The sequence below is a fragment of the Egretta garzetta genome, unplaced genomic scaffold, assembly GCF_000687185.1.
Source record: "Egretta garzetta isolate BGI_Z169 unplaced genomic scaffold, ASM68718v1 scaffold180, whole genome shotgun sequence".
NCBI classification, from domain to species: Eukaryota; Metazoa; Chordata; class Aves; order Pelecaniformes; family Ardeidae; genus Egretta; species Egretta garzetta.
In genome coordinates this window covers 21,273-47,765 of record NW_009258299.1, presented here as the reverse complement: position 1 = coordinate 47,765, position 26,493 = coordinate 21,273, and the positions used below count along the sequence as shown (strand labels likewise).

Here is a 26,493-nt window from a genome sequence, read left to right as displayed (position 1 = left end):
CAATGGAGTCTGAGCGCCCTTCTGTAGTAACCAGATAAAACCCTGCTCAAATCCTGGGGTAGGTTTGACTGTGCCACTCCAAGGACAAATTGCAAGAAGCACAACTCAGGCAAAGGCTTGACCAGGGTACCAAGAGAGGGAAAGCCCTTAAAGGCAACAGCAACATGGGACAAGGAGGAAACAAAGCAGGCAGAAGAGTACTGGACCAGGATCAGACCTGAATAGTGCTCTTTTCCACTGAACTTGGGTCAGTTGCTTCACCTCCCTATGTGCCCACCTCATCTCTTTTTTGCCTTGCCTGCTGCCTACATACTTAATTCCTCAGGTCAGGGGCTGTCTTGCCATACAGTCAATATGGTATCTACCACCTCCAGGCCTGAACTGTGCCTGGCTGGGGCTACCTATACCCCTTATCTTTTCAGCTAAGCAGTTGGTCTAAGATCACATCTCTGGAAAAGGAGGTAAGAGGAAGATAAGACCCATGGCTTTATTTTAGGGCAATTCAAGTTTGGGGGGAAGGAATGGGTGTTCTGTGATATTTGTATGTCCGATTTCAGAGTTTGCCCAGACCACGTGCAGGGTTAGGGAAGCTCAATTCTCTTCATTGCGACTGCTTGAACAAAATTTTGCGAAGCTAATAAATACTATTTACAACAGTAACAGGAAGATGGCAAGGAAAGGAAAACAGGTCTGAGACCAGGTCTACATAAGAAATTCCATCAACTCATCTAGAAGCCAATAAATTAAATCCATATGGTCCTCTCAGGAGGCACTTCTGGTTTAAGCCTTACATTGATTTAGTTTGTTTGGAAGGAACTGATTTAAGCTAAACAGATTAGCCTTAAGCAGACTAAAGGACATCCATCCAAAACATTGCATAAATTTAACAAAACCTGCTTTCTAAACAGATTTAGTTAAACTAGTATAATTCTCCCACACAGACGAAGTGTGACAAGACAGCGACTGATCTTTGCTTGAATTCTACAAGGGTGGAAGCAGCAGGGAAGCCTATGAGGACTGCTTTCAACCCAGAGAAAAACCTACCCCACCAAATGATAAAGGGGCTGGAGAGGAGAAGAGAGAAAGAGCTAGGGGAGGACAATTCAGCAGCATCATTGCCCACCCCTCTCCTGCCTGTGCTGTTAACTCAGCAGTATCAGGGCCCGTTCTTGTCCCTTCAGAAACAGACTACACAACACGCTCCTCAATCCCCCCAAAAGGCTCAAGTGCTGCAGACCAGGAGGCACGGAGCTATGGCTAGATTCTGAGCAGCGTTACGCCACATCTCCTCTTTCTCTCAATTCCCTCTCCCAAGAAACCTATCACCCACATGCTCCCATCAGTTTTGCATATTCCACTCTTCTACAGCATGTCTTTGTGCCCAGATTAGGATGTGTGCATGCACACACACACCCTCACCGGTCACCGGCACGCTGCTGGTATCATCTGCCATCAGAATTCAATCCTGCCCTTGCAGTATCAGACAGGAAAGGATTAAAAGCAAAGACAGGAACTGTGTGTGAAGTGAGGAAGGGAGTTACAAAGACAAGAGATCCCATCTGCAGTCACAGCCTCACCAGTCAATGCAGAAGTTGAATTCCCTCTCTTTTGTGCTTTGGTTCACTGAGGATGACAAGTCAGGGGGACTTTGGTTGAAAATATGTGGGAAAGAGGGAAGTCAAGAAAAAAAGGCCTTTTTTATTTTTAAGAGGTGGCATTGACTCTTCTATCTATTTCAATTATCTTCAGTGTTTCATTTCCTTCTAGTTCGGAGTTGACTCTGCAGGGAACAAAGAAAGCAAAACAACAAAGGTTAACACCAATAGTCATTTTTAAAAGCACATATCCTGCTTGATGGCTAACGCTAAAAAGGCACTCATTATTTACCAGGTACTTGTCAGTTGGAGTATGGTAACACACTGAATTAGTCATCTCTTTGGCTCTAGGTATAACTTTGACACAAGTACTCAGAAGGCATGCTTGGGGTGATACGGCTCATCCTAGCCCTCAGAATAGCATGCTTCCAAACAAAATCCCTCTCTCCACTGTTTGGTGTGCTTGCTGCTGCTTGTTAGCAGAGACCAAGACCTGGGCCAACAGGACAGTGGCAAGATAAGAAAAGGTAGAGTTGCAAGAAAACTGCACACACATATTTAAACCAGTGAATCTCTTTGCAGAGGCCCCCAAAACTTACATTTATGCTAAAAAAAAAAGAAAAAAATTATGAAGGAGCTCTGTGTTAAGTAGTTCAGATAACTTTACAGGTCTTTTTCTTAAGACTGAGTCCCGCAAACTTTCCACAGTAATGCTTTAGTAAGATCACTGCTGCGAGAAGCTCCAGCTCTTCACACCCTAACCTCATAGAAAGCCCAGTGAGTCACAGCCTCACACTTCCACCCAACTGGCAAAAGCTTATCTTATTCCTTTAGGAGACACAGAAATAAGTGCTTAAAAAGTGGGTAGGCACAATTAACAGGTTTACAGGGGTTAGGTTTCTGGCAGAAGCACTGAGTTTAGTAGCTGTATTACTACAATGTTGTTGCAACCGCTTCTCCAGAGTAATAACTTTGCCTATAAGCTCTCCAGACAGAGACCAAAACTTCATGTTTCACAGTGCCCAGCACAGCTGAGCCCCTAGTCTTACTGCTGGTCTCCAGGCACAAATTACAGTGATGCTGAATGTCTGTCTGACAAGCCGGCCACCCTGCACTCACCTGTGCTGCTGCAGGCCCAGCAGTACCGATTTCTCTAGCCTCGTCTCGTTGGCTATTGTGAACTGCATGATATCATCCTGCTGTGTCCCTGGCATGGCTTCCAGGGACAGCGCTGTGTACTTGGAGGTGTCTGCTTGCCTGTCATTGCGATCTGCAAAGGAGATTGGGCTTGACGACTCCTCCAGCTGGTGAGGCTCTTCATAAATTAGCAGACTCCTTGACCTCACTGCGTACAAAGACAGAAGGCAAAAAAGATGAGAAACAGGCACCTCAGAGAACAGCCCTAGTCATTTAAGGAAATGGAAACCATCAGAGCAGAACTAAAGCTGCAAAGGTCTTTTCTTTTCATAGTGATTAACTGGTAATTTAACAGCTGAGGGAAGATACCACAGCAATGGTCCAGGCAGGGATCAAAAAGCTCTGAATTATTCACAAAACAAGAACAAAATGAAACAATCACTTTGATAATATACATTGAAAGCAACTGGTTCATTACAGGTATATAATACTAAGTTTCCCACTCAGTCCTTGGACTCTTTGTTGACACTGGCAAACGACATACCAGCTGGTATCAATTGCGTGTTTTACCAGTATGAACATTTGCTACTGAGCAGAAATCCTGCTACCTTTTACAGACCACTAGCTTTAGTTCCACAAACGGAAACAAAGCTGCTTTAAACAGAAGTAACAAGCAGGCTAGTGGGGAAAGGCTTTGCCCATGTCTCTGAAGTCCTCTGCCATTAGCACAACTTGCCAAGCTATCCTTTGAAAGGCACAGGTATATCAAGGAATGGCCCACTAAGGAGCAGAAAAGCAAGAGGTGCTTAAGAAGCGGGGGTGGAGAACAAGTACCGAAGCACAATCAAGCAGGGAGCAAGACTAGGATAGTTGTCACTTACCAATGGAGTCTGTGTAGGACTCTGGTGAGGAATGCTGCCTGGGCAACACCATCTTTGTAGCAGAAGGATATGGCCCATAGCTCTGAGAGAAGCTGCCAAAAACTACTGCAAAGCACAGCACCACCATCTGGCAAAGGGAGGATGCAGAAGAGGTAAGTGCACTAGCTCTTGGCCCACATGTGCACATCAAAACTAAGAATCAACACAAAGCAGATCTGATACTTTTTCAAAACAAATAAATTGAGGCTATGTTCATCGCAACACACAGCGTCTCCTAGCAAAGGCACACATACAGTAACAATTCAGTGTTTTAAAGGGCAGATTTCAATGCTGGAGTTTGTTTTCAATGTTGGCCCCCATTTTGGCCTGTAGCCTTATTTACTACCAAACTTGAAAAGCAGATGCAACCACCACGTGTGTTTTACAGATGCTGTTGGGAATTTCCAAGGTTATTTCCACTGGCCCCAGTCTTGCTTTGAAGTGACAGAGAGGCTGGCAGACTAGGAGAACAACTTAGGTCTTGCAAACCATTTCCATCAATTTATAGCACTAGTAGAAAGGGAACTGAAGAAGGCTGAGGAGGGAAAAGGGAAAAGTTTCATTTTAAACCTTTTCTTGCCCTGGCTACTATTAATGAAATAGGCCAGAGGTAGATTTACAGCCTTAGTTATATTTTTATTTGGATGAGAAAGTTTATTTTTACTGGTATCAAAAGAACCAGGCATCAAAGGTCATCAACTCTAGACACCATTTCTCACATACAATATTGTAGGAAATAATAAGACAGGTCACTCAGAGGAGCAGTGCTCCTTCTTTTATCACTGCAGTATCCAGTCAAAAGCACAGGTCCAGCCTCTTCCAGAATTTAACGCCTTCCCACAACCATTAATCTTTGTCAGCCAGGAGTCTCGCCTACCTCAAAATAATTTTCAGATTTTGAAGGAAAGTTTCCCAAGCTGAGAATTTGCAAGTGAGGGGCTTTGCAGAACAAGGGATGTGCCTTTGAGCAGTGGAAAAAGATTCACATTCCCCTACAATTCCCACCGTTAGGGACACTCACCATAAGACAGGTCCCTGTCTGTGTGCTAGCTGCCTTACATGAACGGGACACTTTCCCAGCAACCATGGCTTGGAGTCTCTGCAACTGCTGCATAAGTGTTCTGGAAAGCAAACACAACAGACAAGCATCAGATGCACTGATCTACTTGCTGGGTAAAGAGCTTTTTGCTTCAAATTCCACACCTGGCAATAATACAGCATTTATGATAAGGTACAGATCATTAAAGTCCTCCTCTGGAAGTCAGCAGCAAGGAATGTTTTTAGTTTTACAAGACTTTCACATGTATTAGCACTGGACCTTTCAAAAAGATCTTTTGGCTTTCCCTCAACTGATGTCAATTACTTCTTCAGCACTTTCAGAAGGCTCTTGTAAAGAAAACCTGTATTTTCAGTGTTTCTACATGAAACAGTTCTGGTAAGCATACAAACAACTGAAACTGCTCTATGTACAAGTGACTAGATGTATACACAACCTGGTTCTATGTCATGAATTCAGCAGAAGTTTCAACATTATGTGAAAAGGTGCAGAAGCAAGTTTGTAACTGCTCTAATTGGTGGTAGAGGTATACAGCTACCCCCTTTTTCTGAAAACCTGCTGTACAGTGGTTTGGGCCACATACTGGACCATTTTCAAAGAGAAGGTCTTAAAGTTAGACATAGGCACAGACTTAATTTCTCATAAATTCATTTATTAAATAAAGCACTTCATTGCTATTTGTTAAATCCTCCAGGAGTTGACAAAAATCACAGATGCTTGAAGTGGCTACTCAGACTACATATTTCAGAGGTCCCAGCCATGAAGAGGTCCCAAACACAATGGCAATTCTGTTCTGCTTGGAGACAACAGTCCCAGACCAGGAAGGTATTCTGTCTTTCTGGCTGTTTTTCTTTTGCTGTATCATCATCAGCTACTACGGTTAGGATACTAATAATTTACATGGGAAATTATCTCAAGAAATGATTGATATAGGGTTTTCACAGCAGTTTTAATTTTGTTTTCATTAAAGCTTTTTAACAGACAAGGAGCAATCCAAATGCTTGCCCTCGACACAGTCAAATATAGTACAATTTTACATCAGGATGTTAACTTTGCTGTTTGTTTCCAATTTTAATTTTCATTTCTCCTGTAAGTCTCACAACCTATTGCAGAGGGTAACCCCCACAAAACTCCAGGCAACAGCTGTGGAGGCTGTGACGTCAAATGCTAAAGCAAGAGGCAAGGTTAGGATGTCAGAGAAAATAGAAGGATTATTTTAAGATCAAACTGGCTAAAAGCTAATTGTAGGACAGACCCAGAGGTGCCTTCACAGCTCAATATACACTCGTCTGCCTGTTATTATAGATTTTTTTAATCATCAATGCTCATTGCTAATTAGGGTTTAATGAATTCAAGGACTTCAGGAATGCATTCTGAAATGAGCACAAGGCATGCTCACAGCACAGATTTATCTGGGCCAGCAGATCCTTCTCAACTTATTAAGGAAAGATGTCTTGCATGCTCTTGAGAGCATGGTTTATACTGCAACTCAATATTTAAAAAAGGAAAGTGATTCGTCTAATTCAGTCCTTTATTCACTATTAGGGAGACCACAGGCAAATTAAGAGATGAAAACACTGTCCATCACGTAAATGAGACCATCCTAATTCCCTGCTCCCTTCTGCATCTTTCCCCTACACGGCAAAGGGTTCACAAAGACTTGCGTACACAGTATATATCATTTTCCGGCACAGAATGTGCTGCATACAGTATTCCCACCATATGCCACCAGCTATACTCTACAGCAATGCCTTTTTAACCCTGCAATTCCTGTGCTATTATAGAAGACTGAATTTCCCCCCCCACCTACCCCCTTTCAGGCCTGAGTCACTGGGCTCAACACAGCGCAGCTCTGCAGAGTGAGGAGGAAGAAGTTCTCCTCCCCAGCTCGGGGGCTGGCAGCAGCAGCAGCCTTGAAATGCTGATCACTCTTGCCACTTTTTGTGGAGGCGTCAGTGAGAAAACAGCTAATGGCTGGTGAGGAAATCAACAGAGAAGAGGCAATTCTCCTCATTTTGCTCATCTCTGCCTTTTTGTGTCCAATTTAAAAAAACCTGTGGGCAGAGTGGGCCCAGAGAGCTGATTCCAAAATGCTCTCTTTTTGGAAAGTATAATTAGGCAGGTATTCTGAGGTCTTCTATACACAGGGGAAGATTCATCACCCACCTTATTTACCAACTACCTTCATATAAAATGTCTTTCTCCCCCAAGTCATTTGTCTGTTTGAGCAGAGCTACTGCCATCTTCTCAGCAGACAAGGACTCAGTGTTGGGAGCTGATGGGTACAGGTGCATTATCAGACTAAGAGCAAGATCCAAGGCAGGATCAAGAAACAAGTCTGTTTGTTCAGAGATGATATCAGTTTACCCTGTTACTGCCAAAATGGGCCACTCCTTGGTGCTTTTATTCTCTATTTGAATCTGGAATGGTGGAAGACTGGATTCCAAGGTCAAAAGACCTCCTTTCCCATGCAAAAGCTGCCTTCACTGTTACTGGGTAGCTGCAGGGATGATCTGGACTAAGAGAGGAAAAACGAGCCACTCTCTGCTCTGTACAACAGGAACTTAGGTTAAACGACAATGCTTCCTCTAAATAGCAGCAGGAAGGCCACGAATGCTTTTAGTGAAACACACTGCCTATGGCTAAGTCCTAACAGAAGAAAATGCAATCCCAAGGCAGCGTGCATAAGGGGGTTTGCACCCACAGGGATTATTTTCACTGTCTGACACATTTCCCAGTGATATTCAATTAGAGGGTCACCTCCGTAGGAGGTGTGAACGTGCTTTCACGCTTTTCTCTGCCAATGGAAGCACCTCACAGGAAAGCTGTAAAGTGACTGAAGACTCCTGCTCTCTCTTCCACACACTGCCAGCAAATTCACTCTGCCTGTGATGTCTTGTTTTCATGTGCATATCCACGTATTCATCTTCAGAAGAGCCCCTTTCACTACCAAAGTAAGGAACAAGTCAAGGCTTCCTCTCTGCTTCCCGTGACTCTTCGATTAAGGAGACCAGGACCTGGCTTCTTCAGATCAGTATTTATGTTTAAAATCCAACACTGATTTAAACAAAAAAAGGCAGCTTCTAGGGGGACACCAAACACTGTTTATTTTGATCAAGATTTTTCAGAGAATTTATCTACTTTGTGAGAAACAAAAGTTTTGATAAGGAGAGAGAAAAATTATTGTGTCTTCCAACTCTACACAGATTCCTTCTCTGCCTGTCCTATTTGTAGGAAAGAGAGAAAATCCCAAAGTAAGGTTTTCACTGAAAGACCAAAATACCTCAAAGCAGAAAAAAAATCCACAATTTTTTCCTCATTTGAATTACAAAGAAAAAATCCAGCAATTTTTCATCAAAGATGTTTCTGCATAAAAAACACTATCCTGCTGCTTTGAAAACAAGGAGTTGCTCCAGGGCTGCCACACTTTGTCAACTATTATAAGGGTGCTCTGAAACGAAGTGCAAGGTCTCTCATTGCAACTTAAGTCCAGATCCTTCACTCCTTGAAAATGACTTGGTAAAATTACTTTACCAGCCTCAGACAAAGGAACAGCCAAGCAAATCAGTGAAGTCTGGCAGCTTTGGTGCTGCTAAACCCTTGGTGGGTCAGACTGATATGCAACTTGATCTTTAGATGACTGGGAGTTGTAACAATAGCTTGAGCAGGGGCGTGAGAAATGGAAGAACATCCCAATTGTATTTATAAAGCTGTTGCCTTTAAGGTGCCTGTCAAAGTGGAGACCTACGCAACTTATAGAATCATAGAATGTTTAGGGTTGGAAGGGACCACTAGTGGTCATCTAGTCCAACCCCCCTGCAGTGAGCAGGGACACTGCTAACTAGATCAGGTTGCTCAGAGCCCCATCCAACCTGGCCTTGAATGTTCCCAGGGATGGGGCCTCCACTACCTCTCTGGGCAACCCGTTCCAGTGTCTTACCACCCTCATTGTAAAAAATTTCTTCCTTACCTCTAGTCTAAACCTACCCTGGTTTAGTTTAAAACCATTACCCCTTGTCCTAACACAGCTGGCCCTACTAAAAAGACGTTCCCCACCTTTCCTATAGGCCCCCTTTAGGTACTGGAAGGCCGCAATCAGGTCTCCCCGTAGCCTTCTTTTCTCCAGACTGAACAAGCCCAACTCTCTCAGCCTGTCCTCATAGGAGAGGTGCTCCAGCCCTCGGATCATTTTTGTAGCCCTCCTCTGGACCCGTTCCAACAGTTCCATGTCCTTCTTGTGCTGAGGGCTCCAGAGCTGGACGCAGTAAACTTGCTAGTCTTTACACAAAATGCTAGTCTTGCTAGTCTTTACACAAAATGCTAGTCTTGCTCCATAGGAGCAACTTTAGCAGCTACTTGCATGCATTGTCCATGTGTGACACTCTCAATCATATGCTAACTGGATCCTACGGCTATCATTTCTCCAGGAAAAGCAATCATTAATATATTTATAAATACAGACTCAACAGAAGTGAAAAGCAAAAGTACTTCTCATGTCATACACAGTACCAGATGTTTCAATACTGTCTTGAAGCCCAAATAGCCATGGCTCCCAGCTAGACAATGCTGGTGTCACAGACCGTATTCAACCCCCTAGATCACTGGCAGTTTCTGCCTTCAGTCCCAGTGCCAAAATTTGACTGGATCAAGCCTTCTTGGTGACTGGGACAAGTCAGTTCAACTCCTGGTGCCAGCTTCTTCTCACACCCTTTGCTTTCTGGGACAGCAGTGCCCCACATGTTCAGATGCTACTCAAGCCAACGAGAGCCTGGCTCACTTGTGGCTACAAGACATAACAAATATGCATGTAATAATGTGCTTCCTTAGTTTTGAGAAAACTGCCTAGAAAGGAACTTGGATGGGTTTCTTTTAAGGGACTGATTCACATAAATTAGGAGAGGAAGCATATGCTAGTGTTCTAATACTCAAGATGCCAAAAATGCTGCAGGCACCCACTCAGAGTAATGAGAATTAAAAACTCCCCTGCATCTTGATCCCCAGCCTCCTGCCTTGCCTTTTAAGATGCATCAATGTCAAGGGAGATATTTCTTGATGCAATTTTTCTGACCACACTTGCACCTTTTACAGTACATCTTTTCACATGCAGAATTTCAGGCTAAGGTAGGCTCTCAGGGAAGATTCTTCTAAATTTTTTCATGTTTCTGAGAATACTGCAGGAACATTTTTACCAGAAGGAATTCTAGTGTTTCCATGGTTTGGAGCCAGATCTTGAAATGCAAGCAGGATTTCCCTGAAGTCCTAGGTATGTGTCTGTGCAAATATGTTCTATATATAGAATAACATGCTCTAAAAAGCTGATTGCACATACTGAAAGGAAACTCTGCTGTTCAATAGTTGCATGCTTTGGAAATTGCCCTTCAGTTCCTCTCAAGTCCAGCCAGACTACAAAAACATGATACTGACTGACAGCACATATACGTGCACGAACTTTTAGGTAAGCAGCTATAGCCCAATTTTCCAACAAGGTGAAAAAACAACTTTGTTTTTATCTACACTTGAATGCATTAACATTTTACATGTAATCACAGCTCTTATTTTCCTGTTATCTTTCTTCCACTCCTACAATTTTTCACAACAAAAGAACATCTCTAATGTTTGTAGATTTACTTTTAGATAATACCTTCAACGACTTCTTCACTTTTTACTGCATTGAACACTCAAAGTTGTAACTAAAGTCAACTGGGGCTCTGCTTTGGGTGTATTAAATAAGATACACGTGTGTATGACTGTGTGCTAGGTACTTTGAGAAATAAAGTTCTAAACATATAAATTCGGGCATCCAAGAATAAACTGACACTGCAAAATTTTGACCATCACTACTTTGAACTTTGATTCCTGGCTGTGCATAGAAGATGGAAGTACCAGCTACAAGATGCTGTGAAGACAAGTTCTGAAACATTTGAACAGTTTCTGGATGCCACATCGAGGCTCTGTGCAAATACCAGTGAGGAAACCAGACATTTTGAATTCACCGCAGGAAGTGGATAATGTACATTAAACAAGGGCCTGGAATCATTCTCTGACTGAGATAGTTGCACAATTATACACTAAATAAGTAAAGTGGCTCTTTGGGATTAAGGTGAAAAAACCCATAGCATGGTATGTTACATAATTCAGGCTTGATGAAAGGAGGCACTTTTACAAATTTCTCGGTACTTCAATTTGAAGCCTTAACAGATTTCAGCTACAGTTTGTAGCTAAATAGCCAAAACAGCATCACCATGAATTACTAGAATTCTGTGCAGAGGCTCACAAACATCTGCTTCTCTGCAGGAGATTACAAATCAGTATCAATGCTATTGCAGAGGGAAGAAAACAATGCAACTCATCCCACATGCCCAAAGTATGAAGGATTTGGAGAAAATATCACTTAGCTAAATATTTTTAGAGCATTTAGCATGAGAGAATTAAGATCTTCAAATAATAGAGAAGATGCTAAAGGTCCCATCTAAAAGGACAGACAGTACCAACAAAGCTGTTCTCATGACAGCATCCACAACAACTCAGAGATGAAAACAGCTGGCCAAATTTAGCTGAACTGGGGAGAACAACTCTAGGCTTGACAATAAGTTGCCCCTGAGGGGTTCATCCACAGCTGCACCTTTCCTCAGAGCACCTGGCTTCAGCACCTCTTGGGACAGATACCAGGAGAGAAAACCATACTCCACACCTACAGAACAATTCCTGGATCTTTTATGTAAAACCCTGGAGGAAGACACAAGAGGCACAGAAATGGCTTGGCTCTCTTCAAACAAGCAGCAGATGTCTTTATGCATGAGCAGTGTGTGGGAGACACTCTCCAGCAAATTACAGCGCTACAGGGTCTGGCTCCATGAAATTCGAGATTGGATCCGGAGATTAGAAACAACACATGCGACTCAATTAGCAATACATTGGCTGCCAGACAAGCTCTAGGGCCATTTTCCATGATCGTGGGTCTTATCTTCAAAACCCAGCCTCCTCCCACACTTCAGTGCTACCAACATGTTCAATAGTAATATTCAACCATCACTACAGATGCCTCTAGAAGGTGTTAACAGTGGGCTTACCTAGTACCTACTCATTGGAATTTGCCATCGTTAGAGAACACACCAAGCATAAGCCATGACTGACACTTCACTCTCAGCTAACATCCAATTAAAAGCTCAGCTATTCAACATTTTCTGCCATGTGTCCTTTGAGAAAGCACCACCGAGTCACCCATTTCTTCAGAAATGAAGAAGCAGGAAGTTGATTTTCCCCCGCCAAATGAAGGAAATTCTAGGGTGTGAGATCGTTAGAAGGGTGCACAATAATTGCAATGGCATCTAGTAGTCCAGAAGGAACTGATAATGACTCTTGAGCTTCAGCACTGTAATTTCTTGGAAGTGTCATGTTCCAGGTCTCCTGTCAAAACAGGCTTTCACTAACTAAAGATATTTTGGAGAGTTGGGCTGCAGTTTTCTGTTTGTTATGTATTACTAATTATGTTTCCCTAGGCAGTAGAAGAACTCAAAGAAGAGTGCTAAAAGGTTTCTCAAGCACACCACAGGCTAGGGAGACAGTTGAAGACATCACATCAAAGCCTCCATGCTTTACATCACACTGCAGTCACAATAACTGGCCTTCCTCATCTTTCTTTGATGTTAACCACATCAAATACAGCTATTGTTCATGTTTCAATTGATCTCTTAACTTCCAGATTTTCACTTTTCACTGTAATATCATGCTACAGTTTTGTTTTATTCCCTTCATACCTTACCTGTTAGTATTCTCCAGGACTTCAACCTTCTTACGCAGCTCACTGTTTTCATTTGAACAGGTCTCAACTCTGGAGATAGCACAAGGAAAGAAAGAGGAATGTAAAAAATGAGTCATTTATTAAAGAGATTGTAAAAGAAACCAAACTTGCTTTCACCAAGAGCTCTATGATCTTGCCTACATTTAATGAAAAGTTACACCAACAAACTTTTATCATAATCGTTACTCATACTTCATAGTGCAAAAGACATTGCAAAAGATATTATTAGCTGTGGAGCACCTACTTACAGTGCTCAACTACATGCCAGTAGGAGCACCTCATTCAAGGATGGGCTGTAACTACTTTTTGCCCCTTGAAATAGCAACAGCAAAGACCCTGCTGGGACAGATACTTTAAAAGTCACAGAACATGCTAACTTATGTTGTTAGCGAGTATTTTCTGCAAAGGTGTTCTTTTGCATTTCATTGCTAGAATAAGGCACCAAGCAATTTGGCAAATGCCATGCTTCTGAAATCAGACCCTCAAATTTCAAGTTTAATTCCCAAGAGAGTGCTCATTTCCACACTGTCCCCGGAAACCCTCTAAACTAACAGAGGTTACCATATAACATGCCACATAAGATGTTCAAGTAAAAATATGGGACTCGAAAAGATAAACATGACCATCCAGAATAGCTTCACGAAGGGAAAAGGTAAAGTGAAACAGCTTTGATATCTGTATGTGTAGGGTGGAATTTCACAAGAGTAACTCTGAGAAAGTGAGACTCGGCTACAAAGAGATAAGAAGAAAAGAACAAAATTACATGAAGGATATCACCAAAGATGGTACAAGGGGTTTAACAGATCCATCTGGTGAAGTGCATAAGAGAAATAATAGAATACTTGTCTCTTGGAAGAAAGATTAATTTGGGATATAAATCACTAACTGGGGGTTTGTCTCCTTCTCGCTAAGGGAAGTTGATGGGTCACACGCTGTTTTCCTGAGTCCTGCTTATTTTCCCAGGCAGTCTTGACTCACCCACTTCCTATTTCTGTCTCCATCTGCACTAGAAGACAGAATACATTCACTCTGAATCCACCTTTCCCTGGGCACCACCTACCCACTAGGCCAACAGAGCTGCATGAGGGGGAGGACAATAGCAGATGGGTCTTGCCTTATTTAAGGTTTAAAGCCTTTGTTGGCACATTAGCAACATGTTGCAGGTAGATACAATTATGAATGCAGCACCCCAGCACACGTACAAGCAGAAGCCAGAAGGGCCTTTTCTCAGTCATAACCACGAGATGGCAGCTGGCACTCTGTGCACAAAATAGTCCCAGCAACAGCTGGATCCCTTCCCAGCCCAGCAACTAGTGCTATTGGCCCGCTTGAAACAGGAAGGAGGCTGGCTTACTTTTTTTCCAGACTGTCCATGTATTCTTTCTTTTTTCTTCTACTTTCCTGGGCAGAGATCTAAGGAAAAAAGGAAGAAAAACACCAAATATTTGCATAGAAAAAAAAAGCATCAGAGATGGATTAATAAATTGGTAAAAAGCCCTGATGTTGTTAGATTCAAGACTCCGTGCTTTTCTCATTTCTATTCCTGGCAAGCAAAGCACTGACTTGGTCTATTTCCACATCCTGAAGCAAGACTGCTCCTCTCAGTAGTAGGAAAAAGATCATTCCCTGCTCTTACGGAACTAACCTTAAAAAGAAATCAGATTCAACTGGAGAGAATATCCTAGGACAAATACTAAAAGATGATCCCAGGACAATGTCCTGCATCTGGGAGAAGAAAAGTCCACGCATGCTTTAGAAAGCAGCTTTGTAGAAAAAGACTTGTGGGTCCTGATGAAAAAGTCAAACATAAGTCAGCAATGTGCCCCTGTAGCAAAGGCAGCCAACCAGTTCCAGGTCTACATTAACAAGATTGTAGCTAGCAGGGCGAGAGAAGTGGTTTTCCCCCTCTATTTAGCACCTGCAAGACCACAGCTGAGTACAGCATACAGTTTGTGGCTCTGAAATAAATACTTTGGATGTACAGAAGGAAGTCCAGAGGAGGGCCACTGCTATAATAAGCATGCTGGAGCACATGACATATCAGGAAAGGCAGAGGAAGACAGGTTTGTTCAGATTTAAGAAGGGAAGGCTAAGGAGTGAATCCCGTTGCTGCCTTCAACTATCGTGTGTAGCGAAGATGATGTCAGAGTCTTCTCAGAGGCATACAGTAAAATGGCAATAGGCATCAAATACAAGTTGCAACAAGGGAAATTCCAATTAGATGGTAAGAATTCCATTTGTTTGTTTTTTACTGCAAGAGTGACCTAATATGGGAACAGGTTGCCCAGAGATGCTGGAGACTCTTCACCCTTTGAGACAGTAAAATGTGACTGGACAAGTTCCTGAGCAACTTGATTGAAGCTGACCCTGCTTTCAAAGCAAGAAGTGGGACCAAAGGACCTCCAGAGATCTCTTGATATAAATGACACCGATTATATGGAAGTGACACATAAAATGCACAAGGTCACTTTCAAAAACTTTGAAAAAATATATTACAAGACAAAATTCCAATTCAGTGTAGGCAAATTTACACCTCTAACTGCAAAACCAGTAACAGAATGCATTAACCTTCAAAGATGTGCTAATATCCTCTAGAACAAGTGAGCGAGCCGGGTCTGGGGAAAAAAAAATGCTTTTCTCCCTATCACTAGCTCTTCCCCATGTTGGAAGAAAGAAAAGACTTGTAGGCCATTTCACAGCCTTGGTATCAACCAGTCATTTAAAGGTCATGGAATTCAGTGATCAAAAGACTAGGGCACTGAAATACACAGTCAGATTTTAAAATATGAAACAGTTGAAAAGAACACCTTCATCATCATGGAAAGAACACAGAGGTCTTTGCCTACCATAAGGGTAGGATTGTACTGTTTTTAAAATTGAGCCAAGCAACAGCAACTTGATACCCTGCTTGCTAAATACTCTATTGTTCATGTGTTCAGGTAAATACCTAGACAGAGGCACACTGTCATAGTGACAGACAATTTGATGGATGTGTTTAGGAACAAAGAAAAACATTTTGTTAAAAGACATCTTACAGCACTCTACCACAGACCATTACTGCAGAATTGTTGCAGCATTTTTTTAAATTAAGGATGAGTAGGAATTACCCAGCAAAGCTAGCTAGCATTTACCTTGTTCTTTATTTTCCTGCGGATTTTCTTTAGCACTTTCTCCTCTGCTTTTGTCAGGGGCAGTTTGGTAGGGATTGGGTACCCCTCTGCTATCAGCGTCCTCTTCTCCTCCTCTGTCAGGATGAGTGGGCCGGTCCCCTGTAATTTCTGCAAGTGTCATAGAAATTAAATAATATAACAGCAAGTGCACACAGCCCTAGAGGAAAGGGTGTTAGGGAAGAGAGGCAGCAGCTCTCCCTCTTCAGAGAGGACTCTGCCTACTAACACAGCAGCTTCTTGCAATTGGGAATGTGTGGAAGGGGAAGACCTTTTAGATACCTTCCAGTCAGAGACCAAACCTTTGGGACAGGATTCCCTCAAAACAGTTGTTCTTGGCACAGACTGAGGCCAACAGTAAAACTTCCCTCGGCTCAAACAGGGAAATGGCACCAGAGAATTGTACCATGCATTAGCTCCGAACAAGGCCTGGGAGGAAAGGAGATAAGTATTTCAGAACTGTGAATTAAAGCCGTTAGCAAATGTAAATTTCCATTTCCTCTAAGTAATCATTATGTTTTCACTTCTATCAGCACCCAATGAATCACAGAGATGTTTTGTCTAGAAACACTAATGGTGGGGGTAGGAAGCCAGCAGCCTACCCACAGCAACGGCCGCCGGGGGGACCGGCCCGGTTTTTTAGAAGCACTACTGAAAATCCCTCCCTAAAGATCACCACTTGTTTTTGACAAGCGAAGAGGACAGATGCAGATCTACCAGGGACAGGTTAACCCAGCAGGACTGGGCCTTAATGCAAAACACAAGCCATGGTGGGAGAAACCTAGTAACATTGTTGAATGCTGTCTCAACTTAGAGGAAAGGCACATGCTGTTTTCTGTGGGAACAGACCAGACCAGTGAGCAAGAATTACTGGATCTGCAGTTTTGACCAGAGATGGGTTAGTCTAAAGGACAACAGAAAATTAGCAAATCCATGGCTAAACCAGTAATTTTTTAAAAAAAAAAGAGAAAGAGAGAGACAGATAGATAGACGCTGGAAAAAGCCAGCCCAACTTACGTGTGGTGCAGTCAGTAGAGGAGAATTGGAGAGCACTGAAGCTGTGCGCGATGTCACTTTAGCCGTGGCTTGTAGTTGGATCGGGCTTGAAGGAGGGAGCGATCTAGCTGGGCTCTGCCCTCCTTCAGAGTCACTGCCATGGCTGCTGGGAGGGGTTGGAGGCAAATGCAGGGGATCTACTGCTAAAGGGCAAGAGAGACATATAACACAAGGTTTTGAGGTGCTAATTTAAATTTCCACTAGAGCTGCCACCACCACCACCACCCAGTTTCCAAGACTAGGGTTCTCTGCTAAAAAATGGATCAAGCAAAAGTGGCAACTTGGAAGATTTTCAGAGTGTGCAGGTCTCCAAAGGAGGAATGAAACACAGCAGCTATCTTTAGGTTTAACAGCCAAAACAGGGCTCTGCGCATATGCTCCAGTCATTTCTACCTACACTTCAGCTTCTTCTCCCAATGCTTTGAGGTTTAAGTATAGCCCTCCAGTACAAGTCCCCTGTCCCTGGGAAACCACATTAACAAAGGGCTCTGAGCCAGTGTGCTTTCTCTCCAAAAACAATAGTCTTTCCTAACTTTGCTGTGGATTAAACAAATTGCCAGTATTTTTTCAAGTGAGGGTATCATGTCCAAATATGAACAGGGAGGAAAGAAAAAATCTGCCTCCTAGGGACCTGGTTTGGCACAACTGGGAGGAAGTGACAACCTAGTGACAGTGAAGGCTTTAACGTACTGATGGAACAAAAGTGGCACAGGCAACCACCACAGGAAGCTCTCTCACACTGTGCTATCCAGGGCCATAAGCTAACTTCTACTGCACTTGTAGCTGAAAGAACCTGTGCTAGAATTGGCAAGAAATGTGCTGCTTATGACCAAATGGGTCTGGACCAAGAGAAACAGCGCAATGTCTCACCTACTCATTTTACATGGGCCATTTAGCAGATGTCCAAACCAGCCATAACTAAGTCACTTTTTCTCTGAGATAAATTTACAGCATTGAAAATTGGGAGTAGGAAGATACAGGGCTGAATTTGCCACCTTCCACTTCTGTTATACTTTGCAAATTTGAGTTGAAAAGATCAAATGGGCGGTGGGGGAGGAAGGAAGAAAAATAGTAACAAAAAAACTGCTATTATATATGAGCTCTTTTTGTCTAGCATCTTAACTCTAGTAGTTGCCAGAAGAAGATACATGCTTGAAAAACAGCAAGGCCCTTAATCCCACAAACTGAGCAATCGAATCTATGCCCAAGGTTGAGATACAGCCTCCCTTTTCCTACCTGCTACATCACTTGCTTCTCTCCTTAGAGCAGTTCTACTTACCTACACAAATAAATTTACTAAGAGAATATCAAGTGTTCCTAACTGAGATGCAGTTATCTGCTCGAATTTCAGCCCAAATATTTGGCTCTTTCAAACTTTCCTTGGGCTGACAGATTACGTGCCACAAAACCATGTTTAACTTTCAGGGATCATTGCTCCTCCTTCCTCATTTACAGATTCTATAGATAGAAAGGGATCCTGGTGGTTCTTAGAAACTCTGCTAAAACTAATACACTACAAAAAGATGCACCTAACTTTTAATTTCACGTGAACTCACAGCCTTGCTTTTGTATCACAGGTTAAAACAGTAAATTTCTGCTTATGCTCGTCATGTTTTCTACCCCTTAGTTAAGTCCCCTCAAATGGATTTCTTTTCTAGCCTAAATAATCCTGGACTTTAAGGATTCAAGCTTCCTTCAGCAACTGTACAATTGTTAATATGCCAGAGACAAAAAAGGGATCTTTTTCTTTGTGATGAGCAAAGGGAAAAAAAAAACCAAGCCAGCAACACATAAACGGGTCAGAGAAAAGCTGGCTCTTCAGCAGCTGAGTTGAATCCCTAGAAGGCAACAGCTTCAGCCTAAAGATTAACATGGCAAATGAGGAAGCCAAATATTTAATCAGGGTAAAGTACATTCATTGTGCGTTCTGGTCATCTTCCCCTGCATTTTGTGCTGGTGATTAACAGACCTTCCTTAGAAGAGAGGTTCAGGAATTGATCCACCTCATGGGGCTCCAATTTAATCTCTGGAAGAACTTTCTGGCTCAGTGGCTTCATCTAGAAAAGAGAAATTAACAGCATGAAAACCCAAAGCATACATCTTAAAAATCTTAATAGAAGGATACAAGGATGACTTCTCCATTTATGGAGAGGTTCCTGTCCCCTCCTGCTCTGCTACAGGCAAAGCTTTAAATTCTTCACACAGTTCGCTAAACCAGGCTACAGAGAATACTGCCCTGGCTACTCCCACTGTGGCTTTTCTTACTACTATATTTAGCTAAATAAAAGATTATGCCTCAGAGATGACATTTCAGACTGAAAGCTAGCATGCAACCCACTCAAATTACTTCTCTTAGCAACAGAGCTGCTGCTGGGATTTGCCGGACTGCACAGTCTGTTTGAGCAGAGACAGAAACACTCCTGGCAGTTGGGGGAGAGTCTGTTCAAGACCGTTGTCATCTGGGAGCAAAAGCAAGGTGCCAGTCACTGAGCACCAGATTATCAGACCCAAGTTCATTTCATAGTGTGGAGGAGCAGAAAAAGAGACAGTCATGGCTGACCAAAGTTTGGAAGATAACTGTCTTGCCCTGTTGACAGGGCTGGGGTACCAGACTGCCAAGCTGTTGCCCAGAGTCTGCCTGAATGCTACAGTCCTAGGTTTGAGGAAGTCAGTCTGGCACATCTGCATGCTCACTGCAGCCAATATCTCTCTCAATAACCTGCATAACTAATCCATGCAATGGTAATGAGCCACCAGCTAGTCCTAATATACTCTTTGCAAATCATGGCATCCCAAGCTACAGCAGGACTACATACCGGGGACAGCACATTCAGACTAGAAGAGGGTTATGGGAAACTTGTGTTTAATTTTTTCAGTTTCTCATGAAGTAATTTCTGTTGCACATACTTCTGATCCACATCCAAGTGGAAACATTTATTTTCAGCGGGTACTAACTCCACCCAGCCTGGACTGACATTGCACCCTGGGGACTGAGAACAGTCATGCTTCTTCCTCCACTGACAGGAGACTGGCGACTGGCTCTGGGGACATCAGCTGCTGCAGTTCATTCTCCTTAACTCAACCACAGCCAAACTAAGCCCTTGAGAATGCCCACTGGCTAATCCAGCTGTGGTCAGGAAGGCATCACAAATGCTGCTGAGAAGGCAGGTTGGTGTGGAAGCAGCAGCAGCTCAAAATGTCAAAGCTTCACAGATCTGGCAAAAGTGACTTAGCAGGTAAACAGGGAAACTCTCTAGTCGCTTCAAACAAGGAATCTTATTCTCGTTAGGGGAAGGTACAGCAACACTAAAGCAAGTCATTATGGAAGACACTTAGCTTGTCACAGGCTCAATAGGGCAAATAGGTTAGTCAGTTCAGGTGGAACTGGTTCATTAGAAACTGCTTAAATATTTTTAAAAATGCATGCCTTGGGACTAGCATAGAAGAGAAAGTTATGCATCCAACCTGGAGATGCAGTAAGTGTTTTGAAACACAGCAGCAGTTACACTACAGCAGCAGTGGGACACCAGCAAACATGAAAAAAATATTAAAGTAGACTGCAGTGTGCACCCTGAATTGCCAACCTTTGGCACCAAGGAGGCTATGCTGGTATGCAGAGTCTTAGGAGAATCTGTAGCTAACTGCGCAGAGAGGAGAACAGAAAGTCTGCATGTACCAGAGCATCCGTCTGTAGCTCAGCTTGTTCCCCCTCCAGCGACGTGGCGGTGACAGTGAGACTGACTGAGGGAGCAAGGCCTGACGTCTCACACAATGCTGCCTCAGTCTTTATTGCTGCTGGAGTCAGCTCTGTACCCAGACACCATTCCTCATTTTCCAGGTCACCTGCCAGGGAAGGAAATTGGACACCGTGTGTTTAGGTCAGAGACAGAAAGACTACAAATGAAAATAATGTCATCCCTCCTCCAGAGAAGGGAAACAAACACAGAAGGTATTTCAGTCTATCAACAAAACTCTGCCCTTACTACTCAGCTCCCAGTCAACATAGACAACCATGCCATTTCAGGGCTGTAACCCAATCCTAGCCCCAGGATACGGCGAGGAACAGCGAGGAAAGACAGAGAGCACTAATCACTTTACATTGCCAGAAGCTGCTAACACGTACCAGAACAAGACTAAACAAGCCATTGGGTAAAGCAGCCAGGGAGCCATGTCCTACACACACTAATGTCTGCTGACTCAGTTTTATTCCTCCTTGTAGAGATAGCATTTAGCCAGAGTTCTGCTCCTTCTACTGCTTGCAATCATCAAATAGACAGAGCAGTGACATTATATTTTTAAGAACAAAGGATTTTTCACCCTCTCAACTTCAAAATTTTTCCCCCAGGGATTCATTTAGTAAGTATAAAAGAGGATAAAGGCTTTGATGATTTCACAGGAGCACCAGTGCCATGGTGACCATGCTAATTTCCTCCCCAGAGCCTCTGGAAGTCACAGCATGGGAGGCATATTTTGACTGGCAGCAATGAAATGTGCATCCCATGTTGGCAGAATTGTCCTCTAGCCCCACTTACTGTAAGCTCGCTAATCAGGAGAAAGCCACTCAACTTTTCACTAGACAAAACTGAATGGTTTGCCTTGCACTGTCAAGAACTGGAAGAAAGTTGACATGGTAAGTTGGTAGCTCCCCATTTCCATTCAGGAGGCAGCCACCATTTGGCTTGCTGAAAAGGCACTTACTCTCCCAGGCCTAAAGTACAATAGAGGATCAAGAACTTTGAAGAACTCAACCTTTAAAACAATTCCACAAGGCTATTAACAACCCCACTTAAAAAAAAAAAAAATCAAATGCATTTTTGGCAGTTGCAATTCTGCCTTAAAAAAATTCCCACCCCTTTTGCTAGAGTTCAGTCATATAAGTTCTTTTCTCTTGCAGGAGAGTACCCTACACCCAGCTGTACTGCACCCAACAGCATACAGCACAGTCTTCTGCCACAACTCGTCAGTAGTTGCGAGAAGCACGTCCATAAATCAAGCAGCTGGAATCTGAGGCCAAATATACATAAGAGAGAAGAGCGTTGATCTTTCTTTCATAGCTGTCTCCTGCCTTCATACAGAGTATTTACTGCGTATACGGAATTAAAGCAGCGAGCAAGCACATACACAGTACGGCTAGTACAAAGCAACAGAGCTTCGAATGAACTGCATGCTGCACCAGCACCGTGGGTGGCTGTGCCACCAGCAGTCTGCAAGGCTGACACAAGACCCTTACACATCTGAACGTAGCAAGCTGGTGAGATGTCAACAGAGTTCAGCTGCAAACAGGTAACAAAAATAAGAGCGGGCTTACGGCCCCTGTGCTGCTGTCTGCCCTTGCTATTTGGACCACACACGCATACGGCACACAGGCACTGGGCACAGGCTGGGTGACTGGAAGAAGGGAGAAATATGTACATCTCCGGTACTAGTAATTACTTTGTGGTGGGACCTAGCCTCCACCGCTGGCAAGGAAGGAGGTAATTTGAGTAAAGACACACCAAGGAATTAGAAATGAAAAATACGTATCCTGTAATCAGAAGCTCAACAACAGCGAGCCCAGCTCTCCCAGGAGAAGTAACTGTACAGCAAGGGCTAAACACCGTATTTAAGTTTCTGGAGGGCTTACTCCCAAAGCCTTCTGGGAAACGCAGAAATATAAAAATAGAAGTCTTTATGAAAAAAAGAGGTAGCATTGTCTAAATATTAACTCAGGAGAGAGGACATAGAGCTCTTTCAACCCTCCCTAAGCCTCTCTACTCACAAACACGAGAGCACAGCTCCCTCCCTGCTGACTGCAATGAAATATTCAGTGGATCTGTGGACTCCCTCTAGCTTGCTGTGTGTGGATCATTCAGATAAGAGCTTTAAGGCGGTATCTTTCCCTGGAAATTCAGAATCCCTTGGCAAATACAACTTTCAAATGCTTGTTTGAATAACTTCTGCCAAAGCTTCCCCTGCATCGTGTTGTGCAGAGCCTCTGGCTTGCTGCCTCTCGCACCTCTGGGTCAAGCTGCACGGTGGCAGCGCTACCGTCCGTAATCTACTTTAGACTCCCTTTGGGAAGGAAGGCTACGTACGAATGAGAGCTATCAGTGAACCAAGTAATTAGCCCTGAGCTTTCTGAGATTTGTATCATCATGCAAGTAGGAGAGAAATGGCTACATGGGTGCCCAGCGAAACAGGGCATGTCCTCTAAGGCTGCACTTTGTGATGTTTATCGCCTCTAATCCCCAGACTCATCACGAGGATTCAGCTGCTGTAAGACAGCAAGATACGCTGGCCATCAGCTCGTCGTTTTTCTCCTCTGGAACCTGACTGCTGATTAACCTGACATCCCTGCCATCACCACTTAGATCTGCACAAACTGCTCGGAGTTATTCTAGGCTTTAAGCCAGTCTAACCAGTTCACAGAGTTACGGATGGTTTTCAGTGACAGCAGCACACTGTGTTTAACACTGAGGTAACTTTGAAGAACTGCATCTAACACTTTTTTGACACTGCCTCTTAAAATACATGGTGACAGCTGTCAGTCCAGATGAACAACCCTGTGAAAGGAAGGGACAGAGTAACACGCTGGTTGAATCCCACCTTGATACTCCCCTCTCCCCACTTTTTCCAAGCCCCTGTTACACATTCACTATCACAATCAGTGTTGTGCAATTTGTTACTTTCTTTTCACACATTCCAGCTTCTGAAGTCACCAACGATCTCTCCTCTGCTCCAAGAGAGCTGCAAGGACATTTCCCACCCTCCTTTCCCCTCTTCCTAAGCACAGCCAGTTGACATCATCTGAAAATCACTCTTAGTTTATTCTTACAATAGCCCCTAAGCACCTCGGTCTCTTCTGCCAAGCACTGTACTAGCCGAGCAAAGCGGCAGCCCTTGCCCCAGTGACAATGCTGCACAAAACCAGGCAAATTTAGGCAAATATGGGGAAAACCAAGCAGGCTACAGAATACTGGTCACACCGAGAGGCATGGCACACCCTCCAAGACAATGGTATTTCTTATGGAGGGGTATGGAAAACCATGAGAGGTCTTAGGGAATGATGAGAATAAGTAAGAAGGTATATGTGAAATACAGAAATGAAAGGGCAATGGAGGCTGGCTTAAGGGACCCACTGGAGCAGAAGGGAGGTGTCTTCTCCAAACCATGCAAGACATGCTGTGGAAAGAGTAGATGACTGATGTCAACAAATTGAAGGTATTTTATTCATATTTATATTTGGCATGATCCAGGAGGTACGCCTGAACTATTAAGACACAATCCAAAACAAAAGGCTGAGAAAATGATCTTGGTGACAATATTCTAGATGGGTATGAAGAGGGCAACACTGCATTGCTAAGGTTACACAAAATACACTGCAAACCATTAAGATATAAAGAGAAGAAAGCCTGAACAAGAGACTTAGCTATTCAAATGGCTTGGAAAATCCATGTTCTAAAAACAGTCACTTTGGCTGTTAGAAATCTCTTCTCAGGCTTCAAAATCCTGACTGTTGAACAAATGATACCAGCTGCTTTACCCCCACTGAAACTTCCTATGAACTTCAGCGCTCTATCATGCAATGACTAGAAGAAGCACTCCCTTTCACAGACCCTTTCATAAGCCCATGAATGCTAGGCATTTTGGAACATGAAATATGTCATTTAAGGAGCCTACACAGTACCTCACAAAATCCGAGCTAATGCTTTTATGTGTGACACGCTAGCACTGTTAAATTCCACATATGGAATACTTTAACTAAACATTAATGTTGCAAAGCATCCAGGTATTAGGCAATACCAGTGTATTTTGCATGTTATATACACCTAAACATAGGAATTTTTTAATAATGAGATCAAACAATTTCTCTGCAGAACCTATGCCTTACCCAACATGCAGGATGCATGGTGCTCCCCTAACTGAGGAGCTATACCATGTTCCGTTATTCTCATTGTCTCATGCACAGCCTCATCTCTCCTTTACCAAATCAATTCAAATTCTGGTCCCCCAGAGCTGTTTAATTCCCTCCTAGGGCACAACCAAAATGCTTCACCAACCTGAATTAATTTCTACAGTGGTCCTGAAAACTCAAGTGAGCCATGGAGAGATTAAGGCCACAAAGTATCTAGTAATTTAAAATGGCCAACTGGAGACAACTGGAATTGGATTTTTCAGATGATTTAGCACTGTTATTATACTTTATCAAAATACAGTATGCATTGAGTTTTCAGGTGGCCACTTCTGCAAGTTAAACATCAGAGTTTCAAATCAAGCATCCAAACCCCCCATTCATCACAGCAACCCAGAGTTTGTGACATATGCATCTAAGATCTTCTCTTCTCTGTCCAAGACTAAAATTACATTTCTTTGGAAAGTTTTTGCATGCTGCTTTTGTCATCAAGATTGTCCTACTTTTCCTGCAGACTCTTGTTTAGCGTGCATCTTCCACCTTCTTTAAAAAAAAAAAAAGGCAGGAGCCTTACAAAGCACCAAAGTAAGTTCAATCAGTGTACTGAGCAAAGTTCTCACTGGTAGGAAAAACTCTAAACATGTCCTTTTTTTTCCCATCTGCACTCATTGCAAGTTCAGATTGGTCTCAGATGTGACATGCAGTGTGTTTTAAGATGCTGTATACGTGATAATGCAGGAGAGGAAGCTCAAAATGGGACATAATTCCCTTAGTACTGTAAGTGTAAGCACTACACATCATGTGTATCTACAGCAAGGTGTCCAAGTAGCAAACAAACTCTTTCTGTCCTCTGTTTTTATTCCAGAGGCCCTAATCCTGCCCTAGATTCCATCATCTGCAGTTAAGATGGACAATGCCAGTGGGATCTACCCAACATACCACAAGCGGACTTTCCCTTTTCACTTTCCTTTCTCCAGATCACTACACCCAAAAGGGAAAAGGCTATGCAAAATTTTGCACAATGAAAGCTTAAGATCTTTAAAGCCCATTATAAAGACTGAGTTATACACAAGTGCTTGGCTTTGGGTGTACAACACACCCAAGTCAACTTCTCTCTATGCTGCACACCATACACTTCATGATGATAGTTTTCAACAGAAATGGATTTCAGTGCTCCTCTAAGCATCCCAGCTGTAGCAATAATCAGTATGTGTAATTTAGGCATACATGAAAAACACACAACCAAGAAGGGCTGTGTTTGTACGTGGCAGAATTAATATATACTACTACTACTGTGTTTTTTAAAAAATTTTTAATATATTTGTATTTGTATATAATTTTAAAAAAATTAAACACAGTCTCTTAACATCACCGTGTAGAGCTTTCTAGGTTACTCATATTTCTCTGAAGAACTGCACCATTTTGCTTCTTTCCTTGTTCCATATAATATTATGGGAAGGCAGGGTAAGAAAAGTAGAAAATAAGGTCAAAAATGCTTACTTCAACTGTACAGTTGGGTTTTTTTACAGTTCCCAGTGAGTTTTGCTTTCCTTTAATTATTTCTATCCAACATAATTCTATCCAACTAATTCTTCAATCTTGTCCAACAAACCATCTCCTTTCCTGAGAAAAAGTATATCTTCTCCAATATTGACTAAATGTCATCCTCTATGATAGATGTACAGAGAAACAGAGCTTACAAAGTAAATAAAAAGATCTCCCTTGCTCCCCACATTAATTTCAGCACTATTCATTGAAGAGTTTAACAGAGACGCTTTTTGCATGGATAACCAAGTTGCATCAGTGAGTTGCCATGCATTTTTAAATAAATGAAATTAGAGATGCACTCTGTATCTCTCCCTCCCCCCC

The 26,493-nt window shown here is 42.8% G+C and overlaps 1 protein-coding gene across 2 annotated transcripts in view; it reads right to left on the bottom strand.

Annotated features, from left to right (window-relative positions):
• Nucleotides 1-6: 6 nt before the first annotated feature.
• CREB3L2 (cAMP responsive element binding protein 3 like 2) overlaps nt 7-26,493 on the bottom strand; it is a 35,617-nt gene continuing 9,130 nt past the window's right edge. Inside the window, exons 2-11 of one of the 2 annotated variants that reach the window (XM_009638671.2) lie at nt 20,410-20,576; nt 18,703-18,790; nt 16,695-16,876; nt 15,642-15,788; nt 13,865-13,923; nt 12,472-12,540; nt 4,674-4,773; nt 3,614-3,740; nt 2,715-2,940; nt 7-1,780 (exon numbers count right to left, since the gene is read on the bottom strand). In XM_009638671.2, coding sequence (XP_009636966.2) covers nt 1,705-1,780; nt 2,715-2,940; nt 3,614-3,740; nt 4,674-4,773; nt 12,472-12,540; nt 13,865-13,923; nt 15,642-15,788; nt 16,695-16,876; nt 18,703-18,790; nt 20,410-20,576 — 1,241 coding nt within the window. In that variant the 3' untranslated portion in view covers nt 7-1,704. The remainder of the gene's footprint in view (nt 1,781-2,714; nt 2,941-3,613; nt 3,741-4,673; nt 4,774-12,471; nt 12,541-13,864; nt 13,924-15,641; nt 15,789-16,694; nt 16,877-18,702; nt 18,791-20,409; nt 20,577-26,493) is intronic. The other variant, XM_035894050.1, reaches the window with a different exon arrangement.